Raw genomic sequence first — 15,401 nt, forward strand, 5'->3', positions numbered from 1 at the left:
CACACACACATACACAAAACATTCCAAAAGTAATATTACCTCACAGCTACATGTAACACATGGTGCCAAGATTGGACTCCAGTGCTCACCATTTTGGTATATTTCTTCTTCATTTTCTACAACACACACTGAGGAAAATTTATATTATTAGATTTTCTTGAAAAAATATGCAACAGTTACAGAAAGATAAATGTTTTGTTAACATATGATAATTTGTATTCTGTATGAAAATACAACAGTACAAAAATAAGTCAGGAAAATTACCATTGCACTTTGGGCAGCATTCACCTCCTTTAAAGAATAACTCCTCTTCTGGGCACTGAAGCAATGGACATATTTCTCTCATACAAATCCAATTAAAATCTTCCTATAAGAGTGAAATATATATAAATTGCTTTTCTAAAAATTGCAGCAAAATCAATTTAACATATTACTATCCCAGAATAACAGAAATAATGAACAAAAATTTCAATAACAGCATCCAACTCCAACCAACAAGTTAGAAAGTGGAGTCTTTTGTTTGGAATTCTGTTATTTTCCATTTTCTTCTCTAAGAGAAAGAGAGTTCTCAATAAGCTAGCACCCATATTATGGTGCTTATATTAAGGTTAGATTATTAGTATTAATGGTGCTAATATATTATATGCAATCATACATTAGCACATACATTAAAATGGTGGGCTCATGGGAAAAAAAATTCTATAAAGTGAGTTGCAATTGCAACTCACTTTATAGAATTTTTATAGAATAGAATATGATGTTTGTGTTGTGAAGTTTATTAATATGAAGTACATTTTCTGATATGTTACTTTGCATAATATATTGTTTCTTTCTATGGATTATGGCAGCCACCATACTTTCTGATGGGAAAGGATAACAGACTTCTCAGTTGGATCAATGATTGGCTGTCAGATAGGTATCAGAAAGTTGTATATGAGAGTGCATTATCCTGAAAGAGGAAAGCCACTAGTTGTGCACCGCAGGAGTCAGTTTTGGCACCACACCATTGTTGTTCAATATGTATATTAATGATATTGGGATGGTTTTAATTGGTGATATGGAGCTGTTTGCAGATGATGCAAAATTGGGGAGAGCAATGCAGAGTCAAGCAAATGTTATAGCTTTACATAGGACTTGAATAGACTGCATGAATGGGCAGATAAGTGGAACTTTCAGTTCAATATGGCAAAGTGTAAGATTCTGAAATTTGGTATGCAACTATGGGATACAAAGTATACACTTGGTGGGAAAACTGTAAAGGAGGTAGAGGATATGAGAGATCTGGGAGTGGTGGTGAACAGGGACATGAAATTCAGAGGTCACATTGCACAAGCTGTGAAGATTTCACATCAGATAATGGTAATGATGCAGAAGACCCTGACGTGCAGAAATAAAAAGGTAATGTTACCACCATATAAGGCCTTGATCAGGCTCATATGGATTATTGTGCACAGATTTGATCACCTGGTTTTCATGGTGATGAGGATATGTTGGAAAGGATCCAGAGAAGTTTCACAAAGGTGGTCAATGGTCTTCGGAATGTGGAGTATGAGTGCATATTGAGAGAATGTAAATTGCAAAGCTTCGTGAAGAGTAGTGAAGAGTAGGTTCTTTAGATGGAGAATGGTTGGTGAGTGGAATGCATTGCCTGAATGTGTTGTGAATGCAGACACATTGAATCAGCTTAAGGCATGGCTGGATGAGCTTTGAGTCTGTGACTTCATGGAGGTTAAATGTTAATAATAATAATAATAATCTTAATACATGAGAGAATGCAATATTTTATCTTTTATTAGCAGTTATAAATATGTAATATGTTGAAAGTACTGTGATAACCCTGTCTTAGAATAAAACATACTGATTGTATAAATTCCTGTTGCCATAAGTAGCATTGCTATATCAAGCAGACAAAAACATATCCACAGAGTTGATGGAAGTTTTTTCACTTGGCTATGCTACCAATTACATATTTGGTTTAATCCTTTATCCAAGTGTAAGCAAACAAAGTTTGCACCTGAAATATTTTGAAGACTAGAGCAACTCGTGGTAAAGGTGATATAAGTTCTGATCACTTGCCTTAGTATCCCATAATGCAAAGTACATATCTTTATGGGTATGTAAAATGCTATACATTATGGAAAGAATCACTACCCAGACTGGTTTCCCTGTATTAAGTGTGGGGTTACCTCTCCAAAAACTCGCCAGATCTCCTGGATCACTCAACAATGAGTGACCTGAAGGATCAAAACTCAGCGTTGTTACCCTCAGAAACAGGCTCACCCTGTCACTGAGAAGAACTCTTAAGTGTTTGGCTCGACCCAGTGGCAGGCTCACCCCACCACCAAGCAGAACTGCTCATATTTCATCTGAGGGGTAACAGCTGTGCCTCAGTTAACTTCATGGGCTACAGCATTGCCATCCATTACCCCTCTACCTGGGTAATAGCAACAGTCAAGCCTCAGTTAGAGCTTCACTGGCTACAGCATTGCCATCCATCACCCAAGCTTCCAACTGGTTCGACCCCTAGAGGTCTCATCAGTGGGAGCCAGACCCAGAGGAGGTGATACTAAGGTGGAAGTAATGTTATACCAGTTGCCAAAAGGTGTCTACACCTTATTATTAAAATGCTTGGGATCAGAGATAGTTGATGGAAGTTTTTTCACTTGACTATGCTACCAATTACATATTTGGTTTAATCCTTTATCCAAGTGTAAGCAAACAAATTTTGTGCCTGAAATATTTTCAGGACTGGAGAAACTTGTGGTAAAGGTGGTATAAGTTCTGATCACTTGCCTTAGTATCCCATAATGCAAAGCACATATCCTTATGGGTATGTAAAATGCTATGCATTATGGAAAGGATCACTACCCAGACTGGTTTCCCTGTATTAAGTGCGGGGGTTACCGCTCCAAAAACTCATGAGATCCCCTGGATCACCCAACAATGAGCGACCCAAAGGATCAAAATTTAACATTATTCCTCTCGATAGCAGGCCCACCCTGTCACTGAAAAGAACTCTCAGCGTTTGGCTCTACCAAGTGGTAGGCTCGCCCCACCACTGAGCAGAACCACTCATATTTCATCTAAGGGGTAACAGCAACAGCAGTGCATCAGTTAACTTCATGGGCTACAGCATTGCCATCCATTTCCTCTCTACCTGGGTAACAGTGACAGTCCAAGCCTCAGTTAGAACTTCACTGACTACAGCATTGCCATCCATCACCCAAGCTTCCAACTGGTTTCGACCCCTAGAAGTCTCAGCAGTGGGAGCCAGACCCAGAGGTGGTGATACTAAGGTGGAAATAATGTTATACCAGTTGCCAAAAGGTGTCTACACCTTATTATTAAAATTATCTGGATTAGAGATAGTGGATGGAAGTTTTTTCACTTGGCTATGTTACCAATTACATATTCTGTTTAATCCTTTATCCAAGTGTAAGCAAACAAATTTTGTGCCTGAAATATTTTCAGGACTGGGGCAACTCGTGGTAAAGGTGGTATAAGTTCTGATCACTTGCCTTAGTATCCCATAATGCAAAGCACATATCCTTATGGGTATGTAAAATGCTATGCATTATGGAAAGGATCACTACCCAGACTGGTTTCCCTGTATTAAGTGTGGGGGTTACTGCGCCAAAAACTCATGAGATCCCCTGGATCACCCAACAATGAGCGACCTGAAATATCAGTGTTTGGCTCTACCCAGTGGCAGGCTCACCCCACCACTGAGTAGAACCACTCATATTTCATCTAAGGGGTAACCACAACAGCAGTGTGTCAGTTAACTTCATGGGCTACAGCATTGCCATCCATTTCCCCTCTACCTGGGTAACAGTGACAGTCAAGCTTCAATCAGATCTTCATTGGCTACAGCATTGCCATCCATCACCCAAGCTTCCAACTGGTTTGACCCCTAGAGGTCTCATCAGTGGGAGCCACACCCAGAGGTGGTGATACTAAGGTGGAAGTAATGTTATACCAGTTGCCAAAAGGTGTCTACACCTTATTATTAAAATTATCTGGATTAGAGATAGTGGATGGAAGTTTTTTCACTTGGCTATGTTACCAATTACATATTCCATTTAATCCTTTATCCAAGTCTAAGCAAACAAAGTTTGCACCTGAATATATTTTCAGGACTGGGGCAACTCGTGGTAAAGGTGGTATAAGTTCAGATCACTTGGCCTTTACATACCCATAAGGATATGTGCTTTGCATTATGGGCATGATGCATGACCTTTACCATGAGTTGCCCCAGTCCTGAAAATATTTCAGGTGCAAAATTTGTTTGCTTACACTTGGATAAAGGATTAAACCAAATATGTAATTGGTAGCATAGTCAAGTGAAAAAACTTCCATCAACTATCTCTGATCCCGAGCATTTTAATAATAAGGTGTTGACACCTTCTGGCAACTGGTATATGGTGATATGACTTTTGCATTACTTCCACCTTAGTACCACTTTTACCACAAGTTGCCGCAGTCCTGAAAATATTACTTTATCCAAGTGTAAGCAAACTTTGTTTGCTTACACTGATAAAGGATAAATCAAATATGTAATTGTAATATCCATAGAGATGATTGTACACCTGTATACTATCATCAGGTGGAGAAGTAGAGACTTTGGTGGAAGAGGTTAACAAAGGATACTGGATCAGTGGCCTATCATATTACAATATAGATAAAAAGAAAGTATCATCCAAAATCAACTGTAGGCAACATCATCAGCCAAAAGAAATATGAGGGTACCATCTCAGTCAACAGAAACGAAGGTGCAACTAAAGCCAAGAAACCTATAGGAAGATCCTGCATGAAGCTGACATGAAGGGAAACTGAGAATATTATTATCTCCAGACTTCCATGAAGTTAAGGACTCACTGTGGGAGGACCCTCCCTGTCATACATAGAGCTTATCATATTGTGCTTTTAAATACATTCACATTCTCTGCAGATAACTAACTCTCAGGGAGTGCTTTCCAATCATTCATCTTTCTCCATGCAAAAAAAACTGCTTCTCATTGCTTTGCCCCCACCCCCCTTATACAGCTTCCATATGAAAAGTCAAAAGATGCTTGGAAGGGTGGTACAAAAATCTTGGTAGTCTGATGTAGACCCCATCAGTCTGGAGTACAGGGGGGTTGAATTAATAGTAGGATGTAACAAAATTTATGGAGTGATAACAAACTTTCACCTTTCCATTTCATCTGTCCAGCACACAGTTCATCAGAATATACCTCTGGAACAAATTGAAACATCAAGAGTGGGATAAACTAGTGCATCTAACTATGGTATATGGACTGATGAGCATGATGATGGAAGAATGGTCCAAAAATTTAAATAGTATTATCATAGCATTGTGGAGAGTATGCCTAGATGAATGGAGAGTGTCATCATGATCAACAGAGGGTCTGCAGTTTGGGTTTCTCTGAAAAACAATGTTGTCTCAATACATATTTTAATACACTGCCTATACAAATAAAAAAAATAAAAATAAATAAAATAAAATAAAATAAAAAACTTGAAGATTTTGGACTGTACTCTTCAGCTTCAAAAAAAAAATCTTATAAAATTAGAAATATTTACTTCATACCTTGCATTCACAAGTAAAGCATGGATCATTGGATGGCTGCACTACCATACCTATATGTTGTCGGGTACAATTTGAACTGAAAGCAGAACATGAAGGACAGCATTCACCTTCTGAAGGAGGACGAACAGCTTCTTGAGGACAATCAACGAGTGCAGGACACTGATGTGAAACACAGTGAAGTTGACCTGATTCACATGTACATGTATCACATGGATTACTGCTAGCTGTGAAGACTTCACCAGACAAATATGTTTTACCATTCATTTCACAACCTGCAAAATGGAAACAAGAAATACATTTTTAGAAGAGCAGAAATGAATAATGGGTGTATCAAAATTAGTTTGCCAACTTTTAAATGTATATATTTTTTTTTTAAGTCCAAAAAGCATAAAGAAGTTATAACGAAAATCATGTTTGCAGCAATTCCCAGTACCTACATTGCTTTGCTTATTCTTCATAAACAGTATAAACAAAAAAATTATGTTTGGAGTTCAGTAAGTACACTACATAATTTGATGTGAGGAATCACAGTCTCTGTTCTGAGTTCAGCAGAAGGAAAGAAAATCATAACAAAAATGATTTTACTACTACATACAACATAATGCAGCCAAGCCAATCCCACATTCCTGTCTGGCCTATTTCAACCAGAGAGAACACTGGTTGAAATAGGCCAGACAGGAATGTGAATATTGCCACAGAAGATACATATCTAGATGGTGGAAAAGCCAATTAGACCTCTAGGTGGTAGAGGTCTAGTTGACTTTTCTGAAGTTGCTATTGCCATACTTGGTGTCCAGAGCAAAGTCTCTAGTTTCTTCCTCCAACTTCTCATATATGCAGTGTAGGTGACATTCTTTAAGGGAATGCCAAACGTAACTTAGAACTTCCTTATGAGGGTATAACAATAAAGTGGTTCCAAAGCTAGATATAGAAGACTAAACCTGATAATAAATCTGAAGACTTTATGGCCAGGTTTCTAAGGTTATGGATAGAACAGAAGACTAAAATCCTGCCTTTTTGGGTAACATGTTCGCAAGGCTTTCATCTAACACTACATGCTGTACTTTATTTAACTCTCCTTCCCCATTAAACATAAACAGCAATAATATAAGGGAATAGGATTTGACAGTATGTCACATGTGTCTTGAGAGAATGCCCTATGGAATTAATGGCACTTTCGTCACAACTATTTAGCATGAGGTTTCCAGCCCCAAAGGAATGGAAGGTGTGGAAAATTGTTCCACTTTGCAAAGGGGGGGGGGAATAAGACTAAGGCTATAAATTATAAGTCAATCTGTGTGTCTGGATTGTTTTGTCACGAAGACTAGGATTCATAAGTTCATTGATAATAGAAGTATTCTTTATGACAGTTAGCATGGGTTTGTTAGGGGGAAGGTCATGTTTCAGCAATAATTATGTATTACAACAGTAACAAACTCACTCGATAAAGGAGAGGCATATAAAGTGGTGTACTTGGATTTTTCAAAGGCCTTTAATAGACTGCCACATGATAAGATAATAACTAAGCTGAAACAGATGAGATTAGATAACAAACTAGTAAGTTGAATAGCTGACTGGCTGTCAAACAGGTATCAGTTGGTTGTATATGGAGGAGTGGTATCCCCAAAAAAAGATCACTAGTGGAGTGCCACAGGGATCTGTTTTGGGACCATTATTATTTGACTCATACGATAATGACATTGGTACTGGCTTAACTGGATATGTACAGCTGTTTGCCGATAATGCAAAGTTTGGAAGAAGTAGAGCAGATGTTGTGGACTTGCAGGAGGATCTGAATAAACTATGTAAGTGGGCAAATGATTGGAGCTTTCAGATTGATTCAGAGTATACAATTAATGGAGAAATTTTGAAGGAGGTAGAGAAGATGAGAGATCTGGGAGTGATGGTGGACAGAGCTTGAAGTGTAGGGGTTGCATTGCTAAAATCGTAAGAACATCCCAATGGATTATGGCAATAATGAGGAGGACATTGACATGCAGAAGCAAAGAGGTTATGGTTCCCCTGTATAAGTCTTTTACCAGGCCACACATGGACTATTGTGTACAGATTTGGTCACCTGGTTTCCAGGGGGATCAAGCTGTATTGGAGAAGGTTTACTAAATTAGTATCAGGTCTATGACATGTCAGATACCAGGAGAGATTGAGGGAATACGACTTACAGAGCCATGTGAATAGAAGAAGGAGAAGGTATATGATTGAGACATATAAGACAGTGGCCTAGTTGGCTGAGTGATTAGCATATCTGCTCTCCAGCCAAAAGGCTGTGGGTTCGAATCCCGCTGTGGGCATGGATGTTTGTGATTGTCTGTGAAAATACTAGAGGCGGTGGTGACGGTGGTGGGCAACAGATGGGTTCAAGGCACTGTGGCAGAGACGGAGAGTTGTAGAGTAGGAGCCCTCCCTCAATGAGTCATTGGACTCCCTGAAGGGGTCACATAATAATAATAATAATAAGTTGGTCGAGGGGATGGTTATCAGATTAATGTGGAGAAGATATTTCATAGAGTAGAGGGATGCAAGGGTAGAACCAGAGGCCATCCATGGAAACTGTAGAAGGAGAGGGTGAGCAGGGGAGTGAGAAGCAGGTTCTTTGTATGGAGAGTGATTAGTGAGTGGAATGCATTGCCTGAAAATGTGGTGAGTGCAGATAGTGTAAATGGGTTCAAGGCACTGCTTGATGATCTTTTACATGAGAGAGTATAGACCTCTCACAATGAGTCCTTTGATCCCATGAAGGTATGATAATAATAAAATGCAGTCATTCTACTAATCAGGAAAAATCTCACACTCACAAACACACACAAATCAAGAAACAACAAATATCCAACCAAACATTTATATTAAAAACATCTGGTTTGAAAGGTTCTAATGTTTGGTCTGTAGAGCAGGGAATTTCACTTATCTAACTTAAACTTACTTAATGGTACTTATAACCTTTTTACAACCTTGGATAGGATCCACATAAAAGAAAAAAAATTATCAGAACTATAATTTATATGAATCCTTCCACCACAAGATGATAATCATCGGAAAGTGCCAAACAAATCATACTTTATTATTATTATTATTTAGGCATCTATATGGAGTTGAAAGACTCCTTGTAGTATGCCCACACTAACCATTATGCATACCATATCTCTCATATTTCTCCTTGCATTCCGTCACTGACAAGCACTCATGACTAACCCTGGCAACTCATTGCACTTATGACTTTGACAAGCCAATGCACTTGACTGACTCTAGCAACATAATTCAACTCATTTGCTGCTCTCTAAGCAATGCTACTCCTCCCACTATTGCTAACTATGATCTTACACATTTTACAAAGGTTCTCCCCATTCTTGTCATGAGTGAAAGTTTCTTCAGCATTGATCCTATAAAACCCATTTAGTCATTTATATATTTCAACCATATCCCCCCCATCCTTTTTTTTTTTTTGGCTCCAATCCGTTTTTTGTAAACAAACCCTTAATCTATCATGACAGAGAGCATTCAATAGTCCTGTAACCATTTTGGTCACTGTTCTCTGGATCATTTCCACCACCTCACCCAAAAGAACCCAGGTGACCAGATCTGTAAACAAATGTCCAGATGTGGTATTATCAAACATATCAAGGTCTTATTAAAAAAGCAATGATAACTTCCTTAACTCTGCTTGACAGTATGTTCTCCAACAATCAGTAAATTCTGAGAATTTTTGTCTTATATCATCTGAACATAACCATACTGTCAGTCTGTTTAATTATCCTGCAGAATGATTAAATAGCCTGTACATAAACAGTTGAAATGTTCATCATCATCATCAAATTCCTGACATGTACCCTCAAAGGGTGTACAGGATATGATAGTACTACATGAAAAATTTACATCATTACTAACTCCCGATCTACAATTTTAATCCAAATCAGTCTGTTACTTGTCAAGACTCCAACATTATCAGATCTTATATTTCTATCGTCTAAGGCACTTTGTACTGTATCAATCCACCTATATACTGGTCTTCCTGTAGGTCGTTTTCCTGCCAACCTGGCAGAGAACACTTGTTTTGCTAATCTTTCTTCGCTCATTCTATTTAAGTGACCATACACCTGAGATTAGCTCTGCTAACGCATTCCTGGATGCCGACAATGTCAAGTTCTTTCCTAATATCCTTGTTTTTAATATGATATTGCCATTGATGCCATCTGTTCACACCTATAATCTTTCTCAGGACTCTCATATCTGTGGTCTCTAGTCTTTGGTCAAGTGTTTTACTTCTGACCCAGCTCTCAGATCCAAAAGTTAAAACTGGTTTGAACACTGTCTTGTATATACAGCTAATTTAGTGTTCAGACTAATTTCTCTCTTATTCCATATGAATTTATTCAACTGACTTCCTACCATACCAGCTTTGTTGATTCTGTTGTCTATTTCCATATTTAATTTACCATCTTCACTAAAAATCGTGCCTAAGTAGCTGAAATGTTTTACTTGTTCCACAGGTTTCCTGTTCACAACACAGTTGACATATTCAACAATTCTACCTATTTTCATTGTCTTTGTCTTTTTAATGCTGACCTTCATACCATACCTATTACAACAGTTATTCAATTTAGTCAGGGAATCTTGCAAACTTGTAGCAGATTTATTTAAAAGTATGACATCGTCCCCATAAAGCAAAGAGCTGACATTAACATCTCCAATTCTGATATCATGTTTAATACCACTTTCCTTCATAATGTGATCCATATAGATAACGAATAACAGAGGGGATAATGTACATCCATGTCTCACACCAGATTTAACATTAAACCATCTTCCTGTACTTCCTTCAATTCTAACTGCTGACTTACAATTCAAATAAAGACTAAGTATTGCTTGATATAATGACCCATTGACACCATATAACTGTAGCGTATTGAATAGCTTCTCTCTCTCTCTCTCTCTTGGCACCTTGTCATATGCCTTTTCCAGATTGACAAAAATTTCTTTGTTATATTCCCATGCTTTCTCAACTATTTGTCGTAAAGTGAAGATCTGATCCTGACAGCCTCTATTTGGCCTGAATCCAGCTTGTTCTTCCACAATTCTTCTCAACTGTTTCTCAAATATACTTGCATAGATCTTGGCGGGAACACTCAGTAGGGAAATACCTCTGTAATTCTCACATTCAGTTTTATTTCCCTTTTTATATATAGATACTATTAGAGCTCTACTCCAATCATCGGGAATTCATCCCTCTGTGTAGCCACATGTAAGACTTTTATACCACCATACTTCAGCATTTCAGGTCGAATATCATCTATTCCTGCTGCCTTTCCACATTTCAAGCCTTTGATGGCTTTTTCTACTTCAAGTATGGACATGAATTCCTGACTGTATGCCTGTTGAGTGTTTTGTACCACTGTGCTATCACTGCTTGTTTCATTTATCAATTTTTCGAAGTAATTATTCCATATTTCAAGGATATCTTTTTCTCCCATTTTCATGTCACCTTTATCATCTCTAACTCCTTTTACAGCACTCTTTCCTCCATTCCTAAGCTTCTTCAACAACCTCCAGAATATCTTACCACCTTCTTGATATTTATTTTTTATGTTCTTGCCAAAGTCCTCCCACAACTTTTGTTTAGCTAGTTTTACACAGTGTTTCGCTTTCTTACATTTGTCTCTGTATTCCCTAAGAGCAAAAGCTGACTTATTTGCCAGGAACTTTTGATATGCTTTCTTCTTTTCCTCCACTGCCTCTTTAACTTCCTGTGTCCACCACAGAGTTCTGATTTTTCTATCCTTGCAGACAATCTCACCACATGCCTCTCTGGCTGAATCAATCAGTGTTTTTTCCAAGGCTTGCCACTGAATCTCCACGGTTTGGTTTCTGTTCTCAAACTCTTTCATTTTTTCTTCAATAATCTTTGTGTATTTTAGTCTACAGTTCACATCTGAGAGCTGCTCAAATGTTTATTTGCTTTAAAACTTTCTTACATGTTATTCTTTTCAATATGAAATTCAATTTTATCCTGCTGAAGACTAAATAGTGATCACTTCCAATTTCAAATCCTCTGTACACTCTGGTGTCCTGCATCAGATAGAAAACATCACTATCAACAATAACATAGTCAATGAGAACAAATCTGAAAGCATGCTCCAACTCAACATCACCAGAATTAAAGATCAGTACTATCAACATAAGAAGCCTGAATGGCAAAGAAATAGAGCTAGCTGAAGAATTAGATAAGTACCAGATCGATATAATTATTTTTCCTTGCTTCTTCTCTTCATGTGAATTTGTGCACATTTTTATGTTGGAACATGGTGTTAGTAATAACTAGTTCATCCTGAGCAGAAATCCAACAGATATTTGCCATTATTATTAGCTTTGCTCTTTTCTCCAAATTTTCCCAAAATATTTTTGTATGACTCACAATCATTTCCTATTTAGATCCCCAACAAGGACCAACTTTTTCTTTTTCATTGCATCAGTTGCTTTTTCTAAAGCATCAAAAAATTCCTCCACTTCTACCTTAGTAGAACCTTCTGTGGGACCATAGGCACAAATAAGTTCATTGTCCAATTCAACATTCTGATATTAGCCCACATCACTCTACTTGAGACTGCCTGCCATTCAAGAAGATTAGCCTCGTATTTTGCATTGAATACTATGGCTACTCCTTCTTTTCCTTGATTGTCATTGCCTGAATATAACATTTTGTATTTATTGCTCTGAAAGATCTCACCAGTTTTTGTCTTTTTAGTTTCAGTCACCCCTGTTATATCAATCTGGTACTTATCTAATTCTTCAGCTAGCTCCATTTCTTTGCCATTCAGGCATCTTATGTTGATAGTACTGATCTTTAACTCTGGTGATGTTGAGTTGAGGTGTGCTTTCAGATTTGTTCCAGTAACTGACATTTCACTGTTCACCCTGGTTCCCTAGCGAAAACAACGGGGGCCTTGTTTAACCGGGCGACGTTCCAGCTGGAATGAAATTTTGTCATGTTGTACCATCATTTTGTATATTGGTTTAAGCCAATAAGAATACAATTTGGTCGGCTAAATCCCAAATTGCCATCCTCATTCGTTCATTATCCAGATAGATACCAAATAGGGTGCACCACAAGAAGGTGAGGATTGGACATTAGGTCAGAAGCCCTGGTTGGTTCTCTGCGTTCCTTTAAAGGCTATGTGGAGGTCTCCTCTCAGTTATACAGCTTTGACCCTTAAGCACCCCTGGTTGAAATGTTTTTATCTAAGTTCTCCATTCAGGATGCAGTTAATGTTTTCAAAGTTTATGTTTATTTCCATTGTCTTTATCTTTCTATCATTTCTTCATTTCTGTTTGGCAATTAGTCAGAGAATCCTGTAGATTTATACTGGATTTATTAGGAGTATTACATCATCTGCATAAAGTTATGAGCAGGGATAAAGTTCTCTAGATCTATCTCAGATTTAATGCCACTTTCCTCCATAATATGATCTGTATGGATTATGAACAACAGCAGAGATAATGTGCACCTTTGTCTCACACCTGATTATCATCAAACATTCTTCCTGTACCTCCTTCAGATCTAACTGTTGATTTACAAGTCATATATGACTCTTCATTGCTCAATATAATGTCCCATTTATAAACATACAATTGTAGCATTTTTAACAGCTTTTCTATCTTTTTTTTCTCTCTCTCTCTTTTAGCACTATGAATTCTCACTTTTGTTTTCTTAAAGTGAAAAATCCAAACCAGACAACCAGTATTTGGCACAAATCCCAAATTCCCCTGTCAAAATGTTCTGTTATCCACTTCTCAAGTAAGCTTGCATTAATCTTATTTGGAACATTCACTAAGGAAATAAAATATGACAGGATTTCCCTTTTTATAGATAGATACTATGAGAATGCTACTCCAATCATCTGGAATTAGACCCTCTGACCAAAATCTGAATTATGCAATGTTGCCATTATAAAACTTTTATACCTCAATATCTCAGCATTTTTGGCTATTGGGCATTACTTGCCCAACAGCAGTACTCTTTAGGATTAAGGCTCTTGAGCAAGAAATGCTGAAATATTGAGGTATAAAAGTTTTCTACCTTGCCATATTTAATGTTTTTGATAGCTTTTTCTACCTCCAGTACTCGATTCCTCTTGAATGTTTTCTGCCACCATGCTGTCACTGCTTGTTTCATTCAGGGGAATTGTAGCTACAAAGATATATATATATGAGGGTGGTCTGAAAAGTTCCGGCCTCGACCATAGATAGCAATACTATCGGCAACATTTTTTTTTTCTAAGTTGGTACATCTGTCATAAGCATCCATGTGAAATTGCAAGTCATTCTATCAAATAGTTTGTTTTATACAGCTGTCTGAAGCAAAAGTGTTGTCTGTATCCCTTGAAATGGATAAAATTGAGTATTCTGCAGTTATAAAATTCTTTGTAAAAGAAGGTTTAACGGCAAAAGAAATTCAATCAAAGTTCATAAAAGTTTATGGGCAATCTTCTCCTTCGTTTTTGACAATTAAGAAATGGGCTGCCGAGTTTAAACATGGCCGTACCAGCCTTGAAGATGATCCATTGAAGGACGTCCAAAAAGTGTAACAATACCAGAAATCATTCAATTGCATGATATGGTATTGGATGACCGACAAGTCAAAGTGTGTGAAATCGCTAAGACTATAGGCATTTCAAAAGAACGTGTAGGATATATTTTGCACGAAGAACTGCAAATGATAAAGCTTTGTGCAATATGGGTGCCGCGCTTGCTCACAGCAGATTATTATTATATCACACCTCCAGGGAGTCCAAAGACTCATCGAGGGAGGGAATCTACTCTACAACTCTTCATGTTACTACTCCATCAACCTTCATTACCTAAAACCAATGCCATCTACTGCCGACTATCACCACTAATGCTTTCACAGACAATCACAAACATCCATGTCCACGGCGGGATTCGAACCCGCAGCCTTTTGTATCTAGAGCGGATACTCTAACCACTTGGCCAACCACGCTGGCATTAAAAACGATTAAAAACGCACTCATATGAAAATCTCTGAACAGTGCTTGGAGCATTTTAACAAAAATAAAACTGATTTTTTGCATTGATTTATTACTATGGATGAGACTTGGATTCACCATTACCCACCAGAATCCAAACAGCAGTCAAAACAGAAGACGGTTGTTCAGTGCCAAAGAAGGCAAATTCCTGCTAATGGAACCAACTTTGTTACAGAGTCGGTTCCATTAGCAGGTAAGGTCATGTCATTGGTGTTTTGGGATGCTAAAGGCATTTTATTTATTAATTATCTTGAAAAGGGTAAAACAATAACCAGGGAATATTATTCCAATCTTTTAACCAGACTAGACGAAAACATTTGTGAGAAAAGACCTGGTTTGCAGAAGAAAAAAAAATCATCTTTCATCAGGACAATGAACCTGCCCACAAAGGTATTTTGGCAATGGGAAAATTAAGAGATCTGCACTATGAATTGTTGGAACATCCACCCTATTCTGTGGATTTGGCTCTCTCTGACTTCTGTCTATTCCCAAAACTAAAACTCTTCCTCGCTGGTCAGCATTTTTCTTTGAATCAAAAGGTGATTGTAACTGTAGAGGAGAATTTTGCAGATCTTACTGGCAACCATTACAGGGATGGGATAATGGCACTGGTATAAATGTATTAGTCTTAAGGGAGATTATGTTGAAAAATAAAAATAATTTGGAAATTATAAATTCGTTGTTTCATTGTTAGGCTGAGAACTTTTCAGACCATCCTTTTATATACAAAGATATATGTAATTGGTTGACGAGCTATT

The 15,401-nt window shown here is 37.6% G+C and overlaps 1 protein-coding gene across 3 annotated transcripts in view; it reads right to left on the minus strand.

Moving 5' to 3' along the window:
• LOC150093698 (kielin/chordin-like protein) overlaps positions 1-15,401 on the minus strand; it is a 1,333,292-nt gene that overhangs the window by 161,500 nt on the left and 1,156,391 nt on the right. For all 3 annotated transcript variants that reach the window (XM_090412628.1, XM_090412627.1, XM_090412629.1), the window contains 3 exons: positions 5,591-5,862; positions 265-367; positions 40-128 (listed from right to left, as the gene is read on the minus strand). In XM_090412628.1, coding sequence (XP_090268754.1) covers positions 40-128; positions 265-367; positions 5,591-5,862 — 464 coding nt within the window. The remainder of the gene's footprint in view (positions 1-39; positions 129-264; positions 368-5,590; positions 5,863-15,401) is intronic.

Source organism: Typopeltis vanoorti, chromosome 23, assembly GCF_054136105.1.
Source record: "Typopeltis vanoorti isolate ZY-2024b chromosome 23, IOZ_Tvanoo_1.0, whole genome shotgun sequence".
In the NCBI taxonomy this organism is placed as follows: Eukaryota; Metazoa; Arthropoda; class Arachnida; order Uropygi; family Thelyphonidae; genus Typopeltis; species Typopeltis vanoorti.